Source organism: Platichthys flesus, chromosome 2 (assembly GCF_949316205.1).
Source record: "Platichthys flesus chromosome 2, fPlaFle2.1, whole genome shotgun sequence".
Classification (NCBI taxonomy): domain Eukaryota; kingdom Metazoa; phylum Chordata; class Actinopteri; order Pleuronectiformes; family Pleuronectidae; genus Platichthys; species Platichthys flesus.
The window spans coordinates 10,102,394-10,117,668 of record NC_084946.1 but is presented as its reverse complement, the minus strand read 5'-3'; the positions used below and the strand labels follow the sequence as shown (position 1 = coordinate 10,117,668).

General features: G+C 39.6%; 1 protein-coding gene across 3 annotated transcripts in view; it reads left to right on the top strand.

Moving 5' to 3' along the window:
• The window catches only part of slc2a9l2 (solute carrier family 2 member 9, like 2), a 118,976-nt gene extending 104,581 nt beyond the window's left edge, over positions 1 to 14,395 (top strand). For all 3 annotated transcript variants that reach the window (XM_062397500.1, XM_062397486.1, XM_062397492.1), the window contains one exon: positions 13,940 to 14,395. In XM_062397500.1, coding sequence (XP_062253484.1) covers positions 13,940 to 14,179 — 240 coding nt within the window. In that variant the 3' untranslated portion in view covers positions 14,180 to 14,395. The remainder of the gene's footprint in view (positions 1 to 13,939) is intronic.
• The last annotated feature ends 880 nt before the right edge of the window (positions 14,396 to 15,275 follow it).

The window sequence follows — 15,275 nt, the reverse complement described above, 5'->3', positions numbered from 1 at the left end:
ACAAACTTGACACATTTGTCGGTGTCTTCTACATGTCATGTTTTAAACTCACTTGGGATGAATCCAGCGGGGGATCCTCTGCTGTGTTCTATGGACTTTATATCTTGGGACCAGTCGGAGAAAGTCCTCAGGAAATACGGAGCGTCTCACTCGGACATTTGTTTTCAAACATAAACTTCTTCTGGAGAAAATACAGAGGAACTGCAGAGTCAGTGCATGTCAGAAAGCAGCTTCAGTGTCTGTCATATGCTCGTTTTACAGTAACCACAAAGGGTACAGGGGCTGATGTGGCAGTCACACTGCCTCTGTTGAGGAAGATAATAGATCATTCAAATATTCCAAACAACTCATCTGCCATTTAATTCGTAAAAAATTTGGCCCTTTGTAGAGCAAGCATGAAAACTTGTAATGGTTTCTATCACGCTGTGGGGCAGACTATCACCATGTCAATTTAGCGCAGAAGGTTAACCACTCTGAGTGATGACTTTAAAACTCCTTTGTGTGCCTTGAATACAAACTTCACGCACAACTGAAGCATCCACAGGTGTCCCAACAGGGGCTGGACAAACTCCAACACAATCATACACTGTGCTTTGTCACCGTGGCTACGCTCAGGGGAAGTTACAGAGTCAGTTTGTCAATCAAGTAAAAATCTTGCTGGACAATACAATTTGAGGGACTCAAAATCAACTGCTCATTCTTTCAATTTCAATATTATGATCTATTCTGAGCTGAAATTGTTAACTTAAAACTGCAAGGCTGAAGAAATAACGTCTAGATGTGTGAAGCCACAGAAACCAAGTGAAAGCAAGTTTATCGTCTTATGACTAAAATCTTCTTTACAACCCAAAAAAATGGGCGTACCTGTTCATAAGTCTTGAGTGTGAATCATCAGTTCATTCCCAATGGCATGCTCACCCAGAAAGAAAGCATTTTCATAGCATTAAATTCTGCTCGCAGCTTTCTGAGCCATCTGGTCAACTGTTGTGCTCGACTGCGTCTGGATTTACGACAGTGAAAACACACTCAGAGTGAACAAGCTGATGATGTGTTATCTCTGATGATTCAAAGCCACAGCTCTGGATGCAGAGCTCCCCTTTGTTTCCGGATCACAAAGTACCCCGGATTGCAAACAGCTTTGATAACATAAGGGAGATAGTTCACCATAACTCTCAAATTAATATGTATCCCGGGGAGTTGTGTTTTATTTTCTTTGCCGTACTGTACGTTTTCCCACATTATGAGCACTTGATGCTAATATTTCAGCATCACACAAACCGAGACGCTTCAAATTCTTTTCGCTTATCGAGATAAATGCCCCTATGCCTTTACTGAAAGGTATCTTATTTCTTCAGAGGGGTGGACTACAAATTCCATGGGCGATTAACTTTTTTCTGTACTCTCAACACACTATGTGCTGAAGGTCTCGTGTCATTAAGGGCAGCACCATGAGAGAAACAAAAACTGCTGCTCCTTTTTAATGAGTTGCCGCCAACGAATTAGACAAGATGTGACTATGATGGGGCTTATTATGGAAGCAAAGGGAGGGAATTACTTGCGACAAATTAATGAATGGAGAAGATTACAAGGCGGATTATGTGTATTTGCTCATTACTGAAGGTTTTCAATGGGCTGGAGGGGGCAGCTTTTTCTTTCGGAAAAACAAAGTGCACCATACCCATCACTATATGTCTATTCGCTATCTTCTCTCTTCCTCTCCCTCTGTCCTGTGCTTCCTCTTGCCCTCTCTTTGATGTTTTGGATCAGTCGGCTGTTTAACGTCTCGGCAGGCGTCTTAAATGAGTGCATTTTTCATCTCAACTGCACCAAGTTGGATCCAGTTGGCTGCAACGCACTTTGAAGCAGATCTGTTTCATCTCTCCATGTCAAATCTTCACATCCATCTCGACCAATGGGTGATAAATATGGGTTACATACAGTACCTGTGAAGAATATCTTAAGTCTGCAGCCCTTATACACACCACAAGTCGACATGCTAAAGGTAACTTTTTTAATCGTACCTGACCTGTAGAGCAAATCAGCTCTGTTTATAAACTGAATGCAGCTATACAGAAGCACAGATGTTGTTTTTAAATTGCGGGTTGGAGAAAAATCAATGTGACACTTAAGCTTGAAATGGTCACATCTAAGAAGTGTGACCCTTCATTTTACGTAGTTCTGCATCAGCCCCCGTGCTGCTCGCACTGCTTGTTTCCTTTGTCTTGGTGTCACGGCCTCTTCCCTTCTGCTCCTCTGCAGTGAACACACATCTTCCCTTCAAGACCTGTGGCCAATGACTCACTGAGAAGCTGTAACTTCATCTGCTGTTCTTTTCCCTTCTTTTACATACTCAGGCAACCACAAATATGTTGTGTGCCTTTTCTGTGTCTCCATCCTTCACTGTGTCATCGTCTTTCACTTTTTCACTCTAACATCTATCCATCCACCTAAGTCATTAGGTGTGTGTGCTTTAAATCGAACCTGTTATGTGGAGATAAGATGTCTCCTTGCCGACTGACATGCTGTGGTTAAACAGCGTTTTCCTCTACTCCATAAGACCTCGGGAGTAGGGGAATCTGTTGGCACGGTTTCTCATATCAGCGTAAAAGATATTTATACAGTTTTTAGAAGGAGGCGTTTTTAGTGTTGTTTTTCGGAGAGTTTGCCAAGATACCTACTACTCTCATGCTTCAGCAGGAGGGAGAAAAGCCGGAGGGAAATCAGCTTAATTTAGCAGAAAGAGTGAAAACAAGAAGACGCAACTCAACTGGCACTGTACAAAGTTTAAATCAAAATTAAAAAAAAAAACTTAGCCTCTCTTATTAACAGAATTTATAATGTTTGTTTAAAAGTAAGACCAACAATTCGTGGTCTCTTGGGGAGTTACTATCGATTATAACCCGGAATATTAGACTATAATAGGGAAACACTATTCTTAGCTTTGAAAGGAAAGTATACCTGAGATACTATAAACCTAAAGATAGGTTGAAAAATGAAAGAACATTTAATAATCCCACCTTTGTGTAGCATGATGTGCTTTTCATTCAAGTAAATGGTCTGTATTTATACAGTGGTTTCACAGTGGTAGCATTTTACACTACCATCCACCATTCATAGTCCCATTCACCGGTTCACCCTCACAATCGTAGTGATTCAAAATGCAGGGCTACTTTTAATCATATTATTCATATATTATCTGGAGAGCTGTCCAATTTGTATTGTCTTGCCCAAAGACACTACGGAATGCAGCCTGGTGCATCTGGGGATCAAACCACCGACCTTCTAGTAAGTGGAGGAACCTCTCTACTTTCTAAGCCACAAGTCATGTAGCCATACAACAACCTGCAAGGATCTTGAAAGTGGTCGATAACTGTTAGATTGCCTGTAGCTGTGATGCCATCTTAACACAAGACTGGTCTGAGCTTGTTTCTCTCTTGAAAACATCAGGGAACACGTGTTATACATGTCACGTTTATTTCCTCCAAGACATTTTAAACTCTACACATTCTTCAAATGTAAAAGGCTCTCAACTTATATAAAAACCTGAGATTCGATTTGATTATTTCATCCATCCTATCAGCATTATTCTTTTAGACGGCGAAAAAATGTTTAGACACACTCCACTATAATTCTTTTTTTTAGAAGCAGCAGATACCATGCCATCATTGTCTGGGTAATTTAGATAAAATAATCATATACATATAAAAAAAAAAAAAAAATTATAAGAACGAAGGTTGTGCTCTTCTGACTGTGGTTTGAATTTCACATATTCAATAACATATTTACTAGTGCGAGAGAAATAAAACTCTGGTGTGAGAGAAATAAAATCGACTGTCTGCCCTGTAATTGCCCGCTGTGCCAAGGACATAGTTCAGCACTGCTTTTTTATAGAGGCAGAACTTTGCTCTTGGTCATAATGTCCCGCTTGTCCCTCATTAGATTCTAATGGCTTCTGACATTTCAATCTTTATGTGTTGGAAAAATATGGATGTATATGCTGCAGGCAATGCCCTCTCAAACTTCTCTCAATGTATTCAGATACTTTTTCATTCTGGCCTTCATTTGCAGAAAGAGCCGGGGGCTTTTTCTCCGAGCTGTGTGCAAACAGTTATTTACTGTTAATAGAAACACCGGGTGAAGGTTCGGGAGCTTTGCTTAAGCCTCTTGTCTTCCCAAGACATTTTGTTATATTCTGTAGCAGTTTCCTGTCCTTACTTTATTCATATACACTTTTCTTAAAAATGTTACAAAATGCTTTACACGGAAGAAACTATAGAATAAAATAATTTAAAAAAGGACAGAAAAACAACAATATTATAGACAAAAGATGAAAAGTCGAGGCAAATTGGCCTTAATTCAATGCATGTCGAATTCCATAATGTGTCATATTAAACTATATCTGAATGAATACAAGGTAAGATACACAAATGGGCAATTTTCATCTTTTGCTGACTTTATTATTATTATTATTATCATTACATACATCACGTTTCTCCAATGCAGTGGCTTGTATACAGGTTCTCTGGTGATGCGTCTGATTTCAGATGGTAGTGATGATGACTCAAGGCTGTTTTCTCGCCAAAACAACGTGCTTAAACAAATCTCACCTTTGCTAACAAAGCTTTTGAGTGCATTTCCCCTGACCATGACCTGACAGGAGGACAGCCAGAAGGGGCCCCCTTCAGGGACATGACTCCACTATTGTGTTATTGTTTTTATCACAGAAAAAATTGGTGTCTGGAGAATTCTTTGAGTATCTCAGTTGTTATCTTTTTGGTATTTACGAATTGCCTTTCAGTCCTGAAACATTCCCATGGGTCAAACCCAGCCAGGAGGTTCTCTTCCCCTACCTTATTATGCAATTCATCATATTTCAATCTTGGGAACATAATTGGAGTAGATTTGGTCAATTAATTTTCCTATAGTCTGTGTCTTGGTGTTGCCCACATAAGATCAGTCATGTTAATCACACCGGATTATAGCTAGACTTTGCTTTTACATGAAGCCCGGTACTCATCATCTCATAAAACAATTGTGCATGTCACCACTTAAACGAATGGTGGGACCTTGTTTAATCCAGGGACTGTCAGTGCTTTATGCACCTTATCTGCATCTTTAGCCTTGTATTGAATTTTTCAGACACCCTTGAGTAAACTGTGCTTTTAAATGCTATAGCGTGCATTTGGAACCTCACGGCAGAAATGAATCTGACCTCTAGTCGATGCAGTGAGAAGCGGCATTTAGCCCGAGGCATTCATCAGGACTTTTGCAAGCAGGGTTCAGTTACAGTCCCACTCCAGCTGAGAATGAACACACACGACATGAGCACAGAACGTTTCAGGCTTAACCTTGTTAAGTTCTGAGAGGAGGCGCAGGGAATCAGAAATTCACTTAACTATCAATCTGCTGCAATAAAACTGATGTGACGGAACTACGTGGAAAATGCAGATTACCTTGTATTACAATACGTCTGACTTTATTGGGTGAACATGACTTTGTTTCGATTCATGCAGAAGTGCACATGTATAGATTCTAACAATATAGCCCATGGCATTCGATGGAAAACTGATACAGCTGCAAGTTACATACAGTATACCATATACAAAGGCTAAACTATATATAAGACTAGTTACTCTTTGTGTTGCAGCCACATTTTGAAAATATGGTTACTATAGAGACAAGAGCTGTCACAGGTTTAATGGAGATTTGAAACCAAATAATAATCAGCTGTTGTATGAAAAACGTGTATCTTTGTATAAATAATGTTTTCCTATCGTCCATGGCTTTTTGGATCAAGACACCTCACAGTTAAAAATATATCACAACTTCTGTTTCTTCTGACATCTTAACTTAATCATATTAATATGTATTATTCCAACCATACACACAGTCATCTTTCTCTTAATTACCCAAGGGATAGACAGAGTTAGATGAAAGTCAGTGCAGAAGTTTGACATCAGAATGATACTTTGCTCATGGCATACTGAACAGAGGCGTTAGGTTGACCTTTCGTCAAATGTGTTTTTTCACTGCAGCCCCTGCAGATAAACCTAATTTTATCTTTTCAGTCAGCTGCACCAGTGTGTCATGTGTTGGAGACAAATAGTCAAGTGGGAGCTCAAATAGTGGAAAAGGGCAAATTAAACTCTGTGGGTTCTTCAAGGAGGTCGTTGTTGTTCTTGCAGTGTCAGTCTTGTTGTGGTTTTTTCTAAACATTAGACTTTGGTCCATTTTCGAAAGAAACACAAACAGGGCACATAAATAAAACAAGAGAACAGTTCAGAACACCTCAGGGTGCACAAATTGGTAGTTTGGCTCACAGTGATTACAGGTTTCCTGAATGTGCTGGGTCAGCCCCCCAATTTTCACAGGAGGAATAGATGTATGTGAGATAACTAAAGCTTAAGTGCCAAGATACAAACACATATTTTTTCTCCCTGTGGAGAGCTTGACCACTTCTGGCAGTGTATAACAACGTTTTGATGAGCATGTCCTGTATTGCTTGTATTTGGTGTTCTGCCACAAGATCACTCAAGCTTCAGTCAGGTGCAGAAGCAGAAACAGTACACATGTAAAAAGGAAGCCAGTGTAAGCAATACAGGTTTTAAAAACAAAAGTGTACAGATAAAATAACTTGAAGTGTGCTTTTAAAATGTGCAGCCTAAACTGTGACACATCTCCACCTCTCCCACTATCCAGAAATGTCAGCTAAGATATCTTGGATAAGAACGCCGGCATCATATTGGGGGTGGAGCTATGGTAGTGAGATTCTGTCAAGCACTCAACAGATCACAAGTCTGCTGTCAACCATACCGTGTCACCCTGTTTTTATTGTATCAAATACCTTGTTAAATCCAGCAGGAACTTAAAATGAACACTATAGGTTTATGACCTTTACAGCAGCCAGCCACAAGGGGACAACCAAACACTTTTGCTTCCCTTTTGGGGAGTAGTCATGTCTTCCATCTTTATATACAGTCCATCATGCTCATTAGCCGATCTGTTTCCCCTCCAGGGAAGTGTTTTCTCTTACTTACGGGCAAATCGTCCCCTGCATACACCCAAGATTGATTAACAGACCATTTGGAACCACTCCTGGTGCAGCAACCTTCTTCCTTCCTTTTCTTCCTCTTCCATTGAATGGAAAATAAAGCAAAACTCTTTCGATTTGAGGTTGTTCTAATCACACCTAGTAAGTTTGGTTTTAATTATTGAATTTATGATCAAAAAACAGCCGAGGCAGCTGATGAGCATGTGTATTGGCGGGACGTCAATACAGCGCCTCTTGCCTGTATATTTGGCAGCTGCTTGAAAGTTTTGTTTGTCTTCAGCTTATTTCTCAATATCGATGTGAGTTAGTCAAGACTCCTGTTTTCACTATAGAGCCCCTGTTTTATTTAGGTTCCTAATTTGATGGATCAAAATATTTTCAGAGACATTTTTCCTGTTTTCATTCTCACAACATTTACTTTCCCTCTGTGCCTAATTAACACTCACAATTCAAACAGATCGGAGTGACGATATCTTTCTCCATTGAAGTCTAGTTCATTGAACTTAGTATTAAAATATTGACTGAAATGTTTTGAACTCCCCCAAAACATTTCATCACATTCAGCTGTCAGTCTCCTCTATGGTTGTCGCACAACTTTTCATCCTGAGCTATTTGTTTTTTATTTTTTCTGGTTTTGCGTTTGTTGCGGGTTTGAAGCATCATCACAGCGGCCAATCGCCTGTCGTGAATCTTTTTTAAAATCTACTTTTTTCTCAAATACCCTCACTCTGACATTGCCCAGAGTTTTGTCTAAGGGTCTGGAAGGAGCCACTCTGGAGCCTCTCTCTCAAACGTTTGCACTCTCACAAACAGCCCCTCTGGAGATTGTCAGGAGATTATTTGCAGTTCAGTGCATGTCTGAAAGCAGCTATATAGAGACAAACAACTATTAGTTCTCGGTATGGTCACATGTTAATGTCCCCCTAAGACAATGAAACAGACACAAAACGTCTTCATGATACAGAGCTGAGATTGATTCGTCTCTTTTGAGGTCATTCAGAGTCTCTGTGGATGTTTTATGTCTCTTTGTGGTCGTTTAGTGTCTCCTTGGAGTCAAACAAAGTCAGTATTATTTATGTAGCCCAATATCACAAATCAATTTTCACCAGGGCAGCATTAATAATTGTACACAAGCTGATTAATTGATTGCCTTCTGCTCTGGAGCTTTGAATGATGTCTTTATCTTTGAATTATGTCCAGACAGAGTCATTATGACGCTCAGTGGCTGGAAAGAAATCCCAGTGTGCCCGTTTAAAACGAGCAACAGTTTCTCTTTGCTCAATCTTAGGCACTTTGTCAAGGTTCTGAAATGAGGCGGATTTAAATTCTTTTAAATTTAATAAACACTTTTATTATTCAGAGTGGACTATCGCTCTGATTCTCAGTGCATTTTGAGTCTGGCCCAGTTCCGGCCCACATACCAAATGAAAGGAATGATGGCACTTTTGCGGTCCGCTCCTGTTTGTCAGATCTAGGCCACAAGTAAGCCATAGTAATACCACATGTCAACCAAAAAAGAACTACATTAACTAGAACTGGTCCAAATATGGGCCACAATCCTTTTTAGTCTGGCCCAGATTTGGACTACATTAAATATCTTTATCAGTGTACAAAACAATATAGTTTTTTGGCACAGTAATACTTTTTCATGTTCCCTATGTAGGAAAGCATCAAGGGTTATTCACCAGCCATGCAGCAACAGCTGACCTCATTTAACCAATGTTGTGGCAGATTTTAGTGCCTTAGCGCTGTGCAGATTATGCAATTAAAAGCCTTTTTTCAACTTTCCACAGAGACTTTTTTTAGGCTCCTCTTTACTTGCTTTTATCTCAGCTCTTTGTTTTGTTCTCCAGGCACAAATCCACATTTGGGAGAAGTAGGGTGGAAATAAAGGAGACGGGGGATTGTTGTGTCAGTGAATTTAAAGAGAGCGCCAGCGAAGCAGACCTGTTAAAATTTGGGTTCAGACAGAACCTTTCTCAAGACATGACAGAGTGCTCCAAGTTTATAGTGCCAAGAAAAAAAGAAAGATAATAGATTATGGAAGTAATAGAAAGTTGCTTTAATTTCTAAACCGTCACATTTTTTCTACTTATTAGAACAAAATAAATAAACCATTGACTCATTTAAACGAATTGTTGATGTTATAGAAGATGCTGCTTTTTACAGGACCTAAAGTAATGAATATATTGGTAATGTATTAATCCGTGCTAGGAGCCGTTGTTGGCATTTTCATGTTTCTTCTTACAATAAACTAAACATGGAATTTAGAGGATTTATCGACAATATTACATTTACAATTAGGTGATAACTGGCTCTATTATTATATGACATATGTTAAGACTAATGAGCAGAGGTGGGACCAAGTCATTTTTTTGCAAGTCCTAAGTAAGTCTCAAGTCTTTGCCCTCAAGTCCCGAGTCAAGTCCCAAGTCAAGACAGGCAAGTCCCGAGTCAAGTCCAAAGTCAAGACTGACAAGTCTCAAGTCAAGTCCAAGTCCTGCAGTTTGAGTTTCGAGTCTTTTCGAGTCCTTTTGATCACTGAGTAATAATATATTTACACAGATCATGTATGCTTTTAAAATCTGTATTTATTTATTTATTAAAACAAGTGCAATTGAAATTACAGAAAAAAATTGTGCCAACATTGCACTTCCCTATTGCACTATTAACCAGTCATTTTTAACATTTAACTCATATTTTGCAAGAATATTCTTCATTTTAAACCACTCCTACAGAATGAACACATTTGAAAAAACAAGTACAACTGTAATTATTTGTACAAAAGTGCTAACATTGTATTTTGCATTTTAACTAGTTCCACAGCAGTTTCTGTCCTGTCCTGTGTTTATCTCATCTCATTTATCTCACCTCATATTGTCTGTGTGTGTGTGTACATGTGAGAAACATAACAAATACATGCACATGAATATTTCTGTCCTGTCCTGTGTTTATCTCATCTCATTTATCTCACCTCATATTGTCTGTGTGTGTGTGTACATGTGAGAAACATAACAAATACTTGAACATAACAATGAACAGGGTTGCGCTTTTTATATGTCAGGGCCCTATGCTGAATTGCATTTGCAAAAGACCAAATTGGCCAAAAGTCTGTCAGTCATTTGTGCACGATGTGGACGTAGTATGATTCCACCCAGTGCCGCTGCGAGCCGTTTTGGTGCCCTAAGCATAACTCCTCTATGATTACATTAAATAATCATCAATAAGTACAAACAAGAATAGTCAATCTTCATTAATTTTTTTTGAGCAATTTAATATATCTCTTGTTCTGCCTTTTTTGTGATATACATGGCTAAAAGGTACCTAATATTTCTATACTGAAATAATATCGGCATTATAATTGTAAGCTAATTTATTTAATGACGTTATTGTTGAGGGTATTGTTGTATTTCCGGTTTTAAGTGGGTTGTTGGTAGTGACTCTTATTTTGAAAGGGGGTTTTAAAGGAAGTGGGTGCTGTGATGAGTGAAGTTGTAAAATGAACGGAGAATAAACGGGTGTGCTGTCCCGAGCGCATGACCTGCTCTCGTGTCCTTTGTCGGCTGAAGCCTGACTTATGATACAACCAAACGCTCGGCTACATAATTATAATAACTATGATAATTTTTCAGTTGCTTTTTTTTGGTGCCCCCTCAGGACTTGGTGCCCGACGCACAGCGCGTAGTGGGCGTTTTGGGAGCGGCGGCGCTGCACACACAGACGCACACAAACACGATGACAGATACAGAGCGCTCCTTAATAACATACTTTTTAATCTTTGTGTTTTGGGGAAAGGAGCAAGTCTTATCAAGTCAAACGGCTCAAGTCCAAGTGAAGTCACGAGTCATTGATTTTGAAGTCCAAGTCGAGTTGCAAGTCTCTTTACATTTTGTCAAGTCGAGTCTAAAGTCATCAAATTCATGACTCGAGTCCAAGTCATGTGACTCGAGTCCACACCTCTGCTAATGAGCCATACAAACTTGAACACATTCATCATAATACCGTGAGGTGCATTAAATACTAATGGCTAAGATTAACGCAGGTATGATCCATAACCGTGATACAAATCGATAGATTGACTTTTCAACGTTGTGCTCCCACACAAGGTCGGCATCGAAGGATATTAATCCTTAAAACGTCTGAACATGTGTGGACATCTTTGCTATGTAATCTCATGCACAGCCATCATTGAGTAGGCATCCCATTATATATTGTTGTGTACAGCCCACACACATGCAAATAATCCCCCACGTTGGCAGCACCCAGCTCACACCCCCACACACTGATGATGACTCAGTGTTGCTTAAGAAAGCAGTCACTTTGACACTGCAACAAAAAGTTGCTTAGTAAGGACATTCTAGATGTCTCTGTCAAATTAATGTCAACAGTGGGTGTTATATTTACTGTTATTTTTCTCTCCTTTAGTCCTCTCCCCTCTCCCATCTCTTCATTCTCTCCTGTCCTCTTCTGTCCTCTCTTCTTCTCTCTTGTCCTCTTCTGTCCTCCTTTTCTCTTCTCTTCTGTCCTCCTGTTCTCTCCTCCTCGTTGCTGTCTGCCTCTCTCCTGTCCTCTCCTGTCCTCCTCTTTTCTCCTGTCCTCTTTTGTCTTATCCTCTCCTTTCGTGTGCTTCTGAGTTTGGACTTTTCCTTTCTGATCCCATTTTACACCAGTATTGTCAAACATACGTCCCACAGCCATGAACCCACCCATAAAAGGTTTTCTATTCAGCCCTCTGGATGACTTTGTGTGAAAGTTGAAAATAATGTGAGGCAGCTGAGAAGATGAATAGATGAATGAATTAGTAGCAGAGGAAATAGCAGTCTGTTTTGATTAGGTGAGAGATCAGGCTAGCTACCTTATTGTTAACGATACCGCATCAGCTTAAATTCATACTTTTAAGGCAGAGAGCTGATTTATCTGTAAAGCACACCTAATATACAAGGATGAATTCAAGGTGCTGTACAGTTACATTCATATAAAACAGACGACAAAATTAAAAGAGATATATTTAAAATCAGCTGCAGGGTGGAGAGAATGGCCTTAAAATCCCTCCTGTAAATGTACTCTTTTTGACTTTTTGATCTAAAGTAAATTACAGAGCCAGGCACCTTTGTTTAGGCTACCAGGTGTATGGCACACACACACACACACACACACACACACACACAGAAATTATTGATAATTATAAGTACATGGACAGCATAGTAAGTGCTCCTACAATGTGCCACTTCTTATAGACATAACAACAGAACAAATCAACAGAAAAGATGGAGACTTATGAACAACATTAACTCCACAGTGCCTACAGGAGACAAACACAGCGCAGTAGTTGTCAATACACTGCTCTGGACGGTGACTTACGATGAACACAGTCTGATGTAACACCAGCTGTTCTGCTCGGTCATTCTCAGTGTAAAATATAAACACATCCCTCACGCTCTTCCCTGCCTTGCTTTGTTTAATCCCTTTCCCTCCTCTACTTTCCTTGACCAATCTTTTTTCGACCTTGTCCCATCCTGTACTGGTTCTGTCTTATTCCAGGTCCTCGTTTATTGTTCTGTCCTGCCCTGCCAGATCCTGCACTGGCCTTGTCTGTCCAATCTTGTCATATGATGTTCTATCCTCGACTGTCCCGTCTTTTCCTTATCTATGTTGTACCATCCAGGGTCTCTCTAGGTTTAACATGGAATGCAAACAGAAGATTTGTGTATGTCTCCTGCCGATAATGTGTCGTATTGTATGCAGGCCAAATATTTTGTGCATGTGCACCAAACTAAACGCAGCTGAGCCACCACAGCAGATCAAAAGCTTATCCCCGTGTCAAAGAAGGGACCGTCTCATTCTCGTCAATCCACAGGGATTGCAGAAATTAGATTAATGACAGACAGAGTGGGTGCACAAATGTGTTATCTCCAATGACAACTGGGAGAGAATGGCTTTATTTTTTAGGTATTCACTACCTTTGCAGATGCACGTTATGTCACCGGGTCAGCATTGGAAAGTGGGCCAGGCCTTTTGCACGATGCTCTGTTTTTTAGTGCCATTATGAAATACACTCAAAAGTGGAAAACAGTGTCCGAGGGTCACAGCAGTGGTTATATAATCAGCGAAATCAAAGCGAAATGTTTGGACACTGCTTTACTAATACAAGGTACATTGCACTACATTAGAATTCTGCCCCCTATAGGCGAGGGATCAGAGCTCAGTGACAGTGTGAGGGGTAACTCAAGTTTCTCTGCCTCAAAAAAACCTCTCTCTCTCTCTCTCTCTTTCTCTCTCTCTCTCTCTCTCTCTCTCTCTCCTCATCTCTAAATCTCCCTCGGGGTAATCAGTCAGTGTGTATTTTTAAATCTGTCACAAATCTCTATTATTGGCATAACACACTGGTCAAGGTTAGCTTTCATACTTTGTGTATCTGAGATACAATTAAACGCACAAACACACGAATGTATACAAATAATCTAAATAGGACATTACTCCAATTTGCACACGCCCTCCTCACAAACCAAATTTTAGTGGAAAATCGGGGGGGAAGTGATGATGTCCTCAGCGTGACATGTACAGATGACAAAACAGATGCCACAGACGACATCTCTGTGGATGGGCGGAGTTGAGGTCGTCATTGGGGCTGTGTGTGTGTGTTTGTGTGTGTGTTGGGGGGGCAGTAATCATCTAATGGTTTCAATGCTACAAAAACAGCACTGCTTTACATTTGATATGAATTGTGCTGAGAGGTAATTTTGAAAATCATGAAGCTGCGTCGTCACTTCATTTTATTCTGGATCTAGTTTTTATCTGACTCATTTTTCCTCAGAAGACGTATTCACTATTGTAAAACAGAAAACCTTAATCTCTAACTCGTCCCTGTTTGCTTTTGTCTTGGTGCAGGAGACGCTGCAGTCCTTCACCTTCCTCGTCTTTGTGGTCGTCTGCACCCTGGGATCCATCTACCTGTATGTCGTCCTCCCTGAAACCAAAAATAAAACATTCATGGACATCAGCCAGAGCTTTGCCAAGATCAACAAAATCCCTGCCTCCTCCCCCAGCCATGAAATGGAGCTGGATCTGTGCATAAAGCCGAAAACAAGTGAAACAGTCCAGATTGTGAAAACCGAGAGTTCATTCTAAGTGTTGTATTGTGGGAGAATCAGGTTTGAAAAGATAAACTGAAGATATTTGTCGTTTTTATATATTTATTTTATCACTGTGATTAGTGAAATTAAATTCTATGCTTTTTTGATATTTTGTATATTTTGTATGCTCTTTATCACTGGAATATTAAGAAATAAGGAATAACAGTATTTCAGTTTACACCAATCAATCGAATAAAACCAACCAACTGGACTTCATGCTCACTTTTTTTTATCAATATTCATTATTAAACAATATAAGATGTACACCATAAAATGTTGATCTAAAGAGTCTCAATACAATATGAAACTTAAGAGTTAGTGTAGTTGTAACAGCAAACAAACAAATTATTATAAGATGTAACTGCTCCAAGGTCCATCAGTTCCATTATGAAAAATCCAGATTTGTATTTGGATCTGTACCAAATTCACACATACATATAAGTCCCCTAAAGGTTCCAAATTTTGTTTTCTGATCAAGATCCATTCATTATTATCTTGGAAATCAAGGATAATACTGTCAAACATTATCCATATCAACACCAAAATGTAATCTGTTCTTCTTTGACCCATACCCATAGTTTTTGTGGAATCTTGCTAAATAAAATCAAAAAGAAAACCAGTAAAAAACATAGCCTCCTTGGAGCAAGTAATGAGCTTAAAGAAATTCAAATTATCTTTTAAAAGCAATACAGATGACTCATTTCACATCACATATAATCATTGTCAAACATTTTTTATTGTTGATAGTAGTTTTTGAAAGAATAAAATATGCTATTTTAAGGCAAAACAGACAACTGCTTGATCAACAGGAAGCTGACTGTATTTCATGAACCAGACAAGCTGCTGCAGCTTCTCTTTATCTCGGTCAGATTTCATCTTTGTTGCTGTCCCAGAGCAGCTTCATAATGAGAGTGGGAGGGGGGGTGCAGACATGTGTCTGAGGAGAGACATATTTTGCAGGATTATAACCCTAATACTGACGTCTTGCTGAACCTCCTAATATAGACAATGGGAGTGAGAGCTCACGTTGCAGAGTAAAGCTGACAGGGACAGTCTTTTGGAGCCTCTCCAAATCTGAAAAGAGCCAGGGC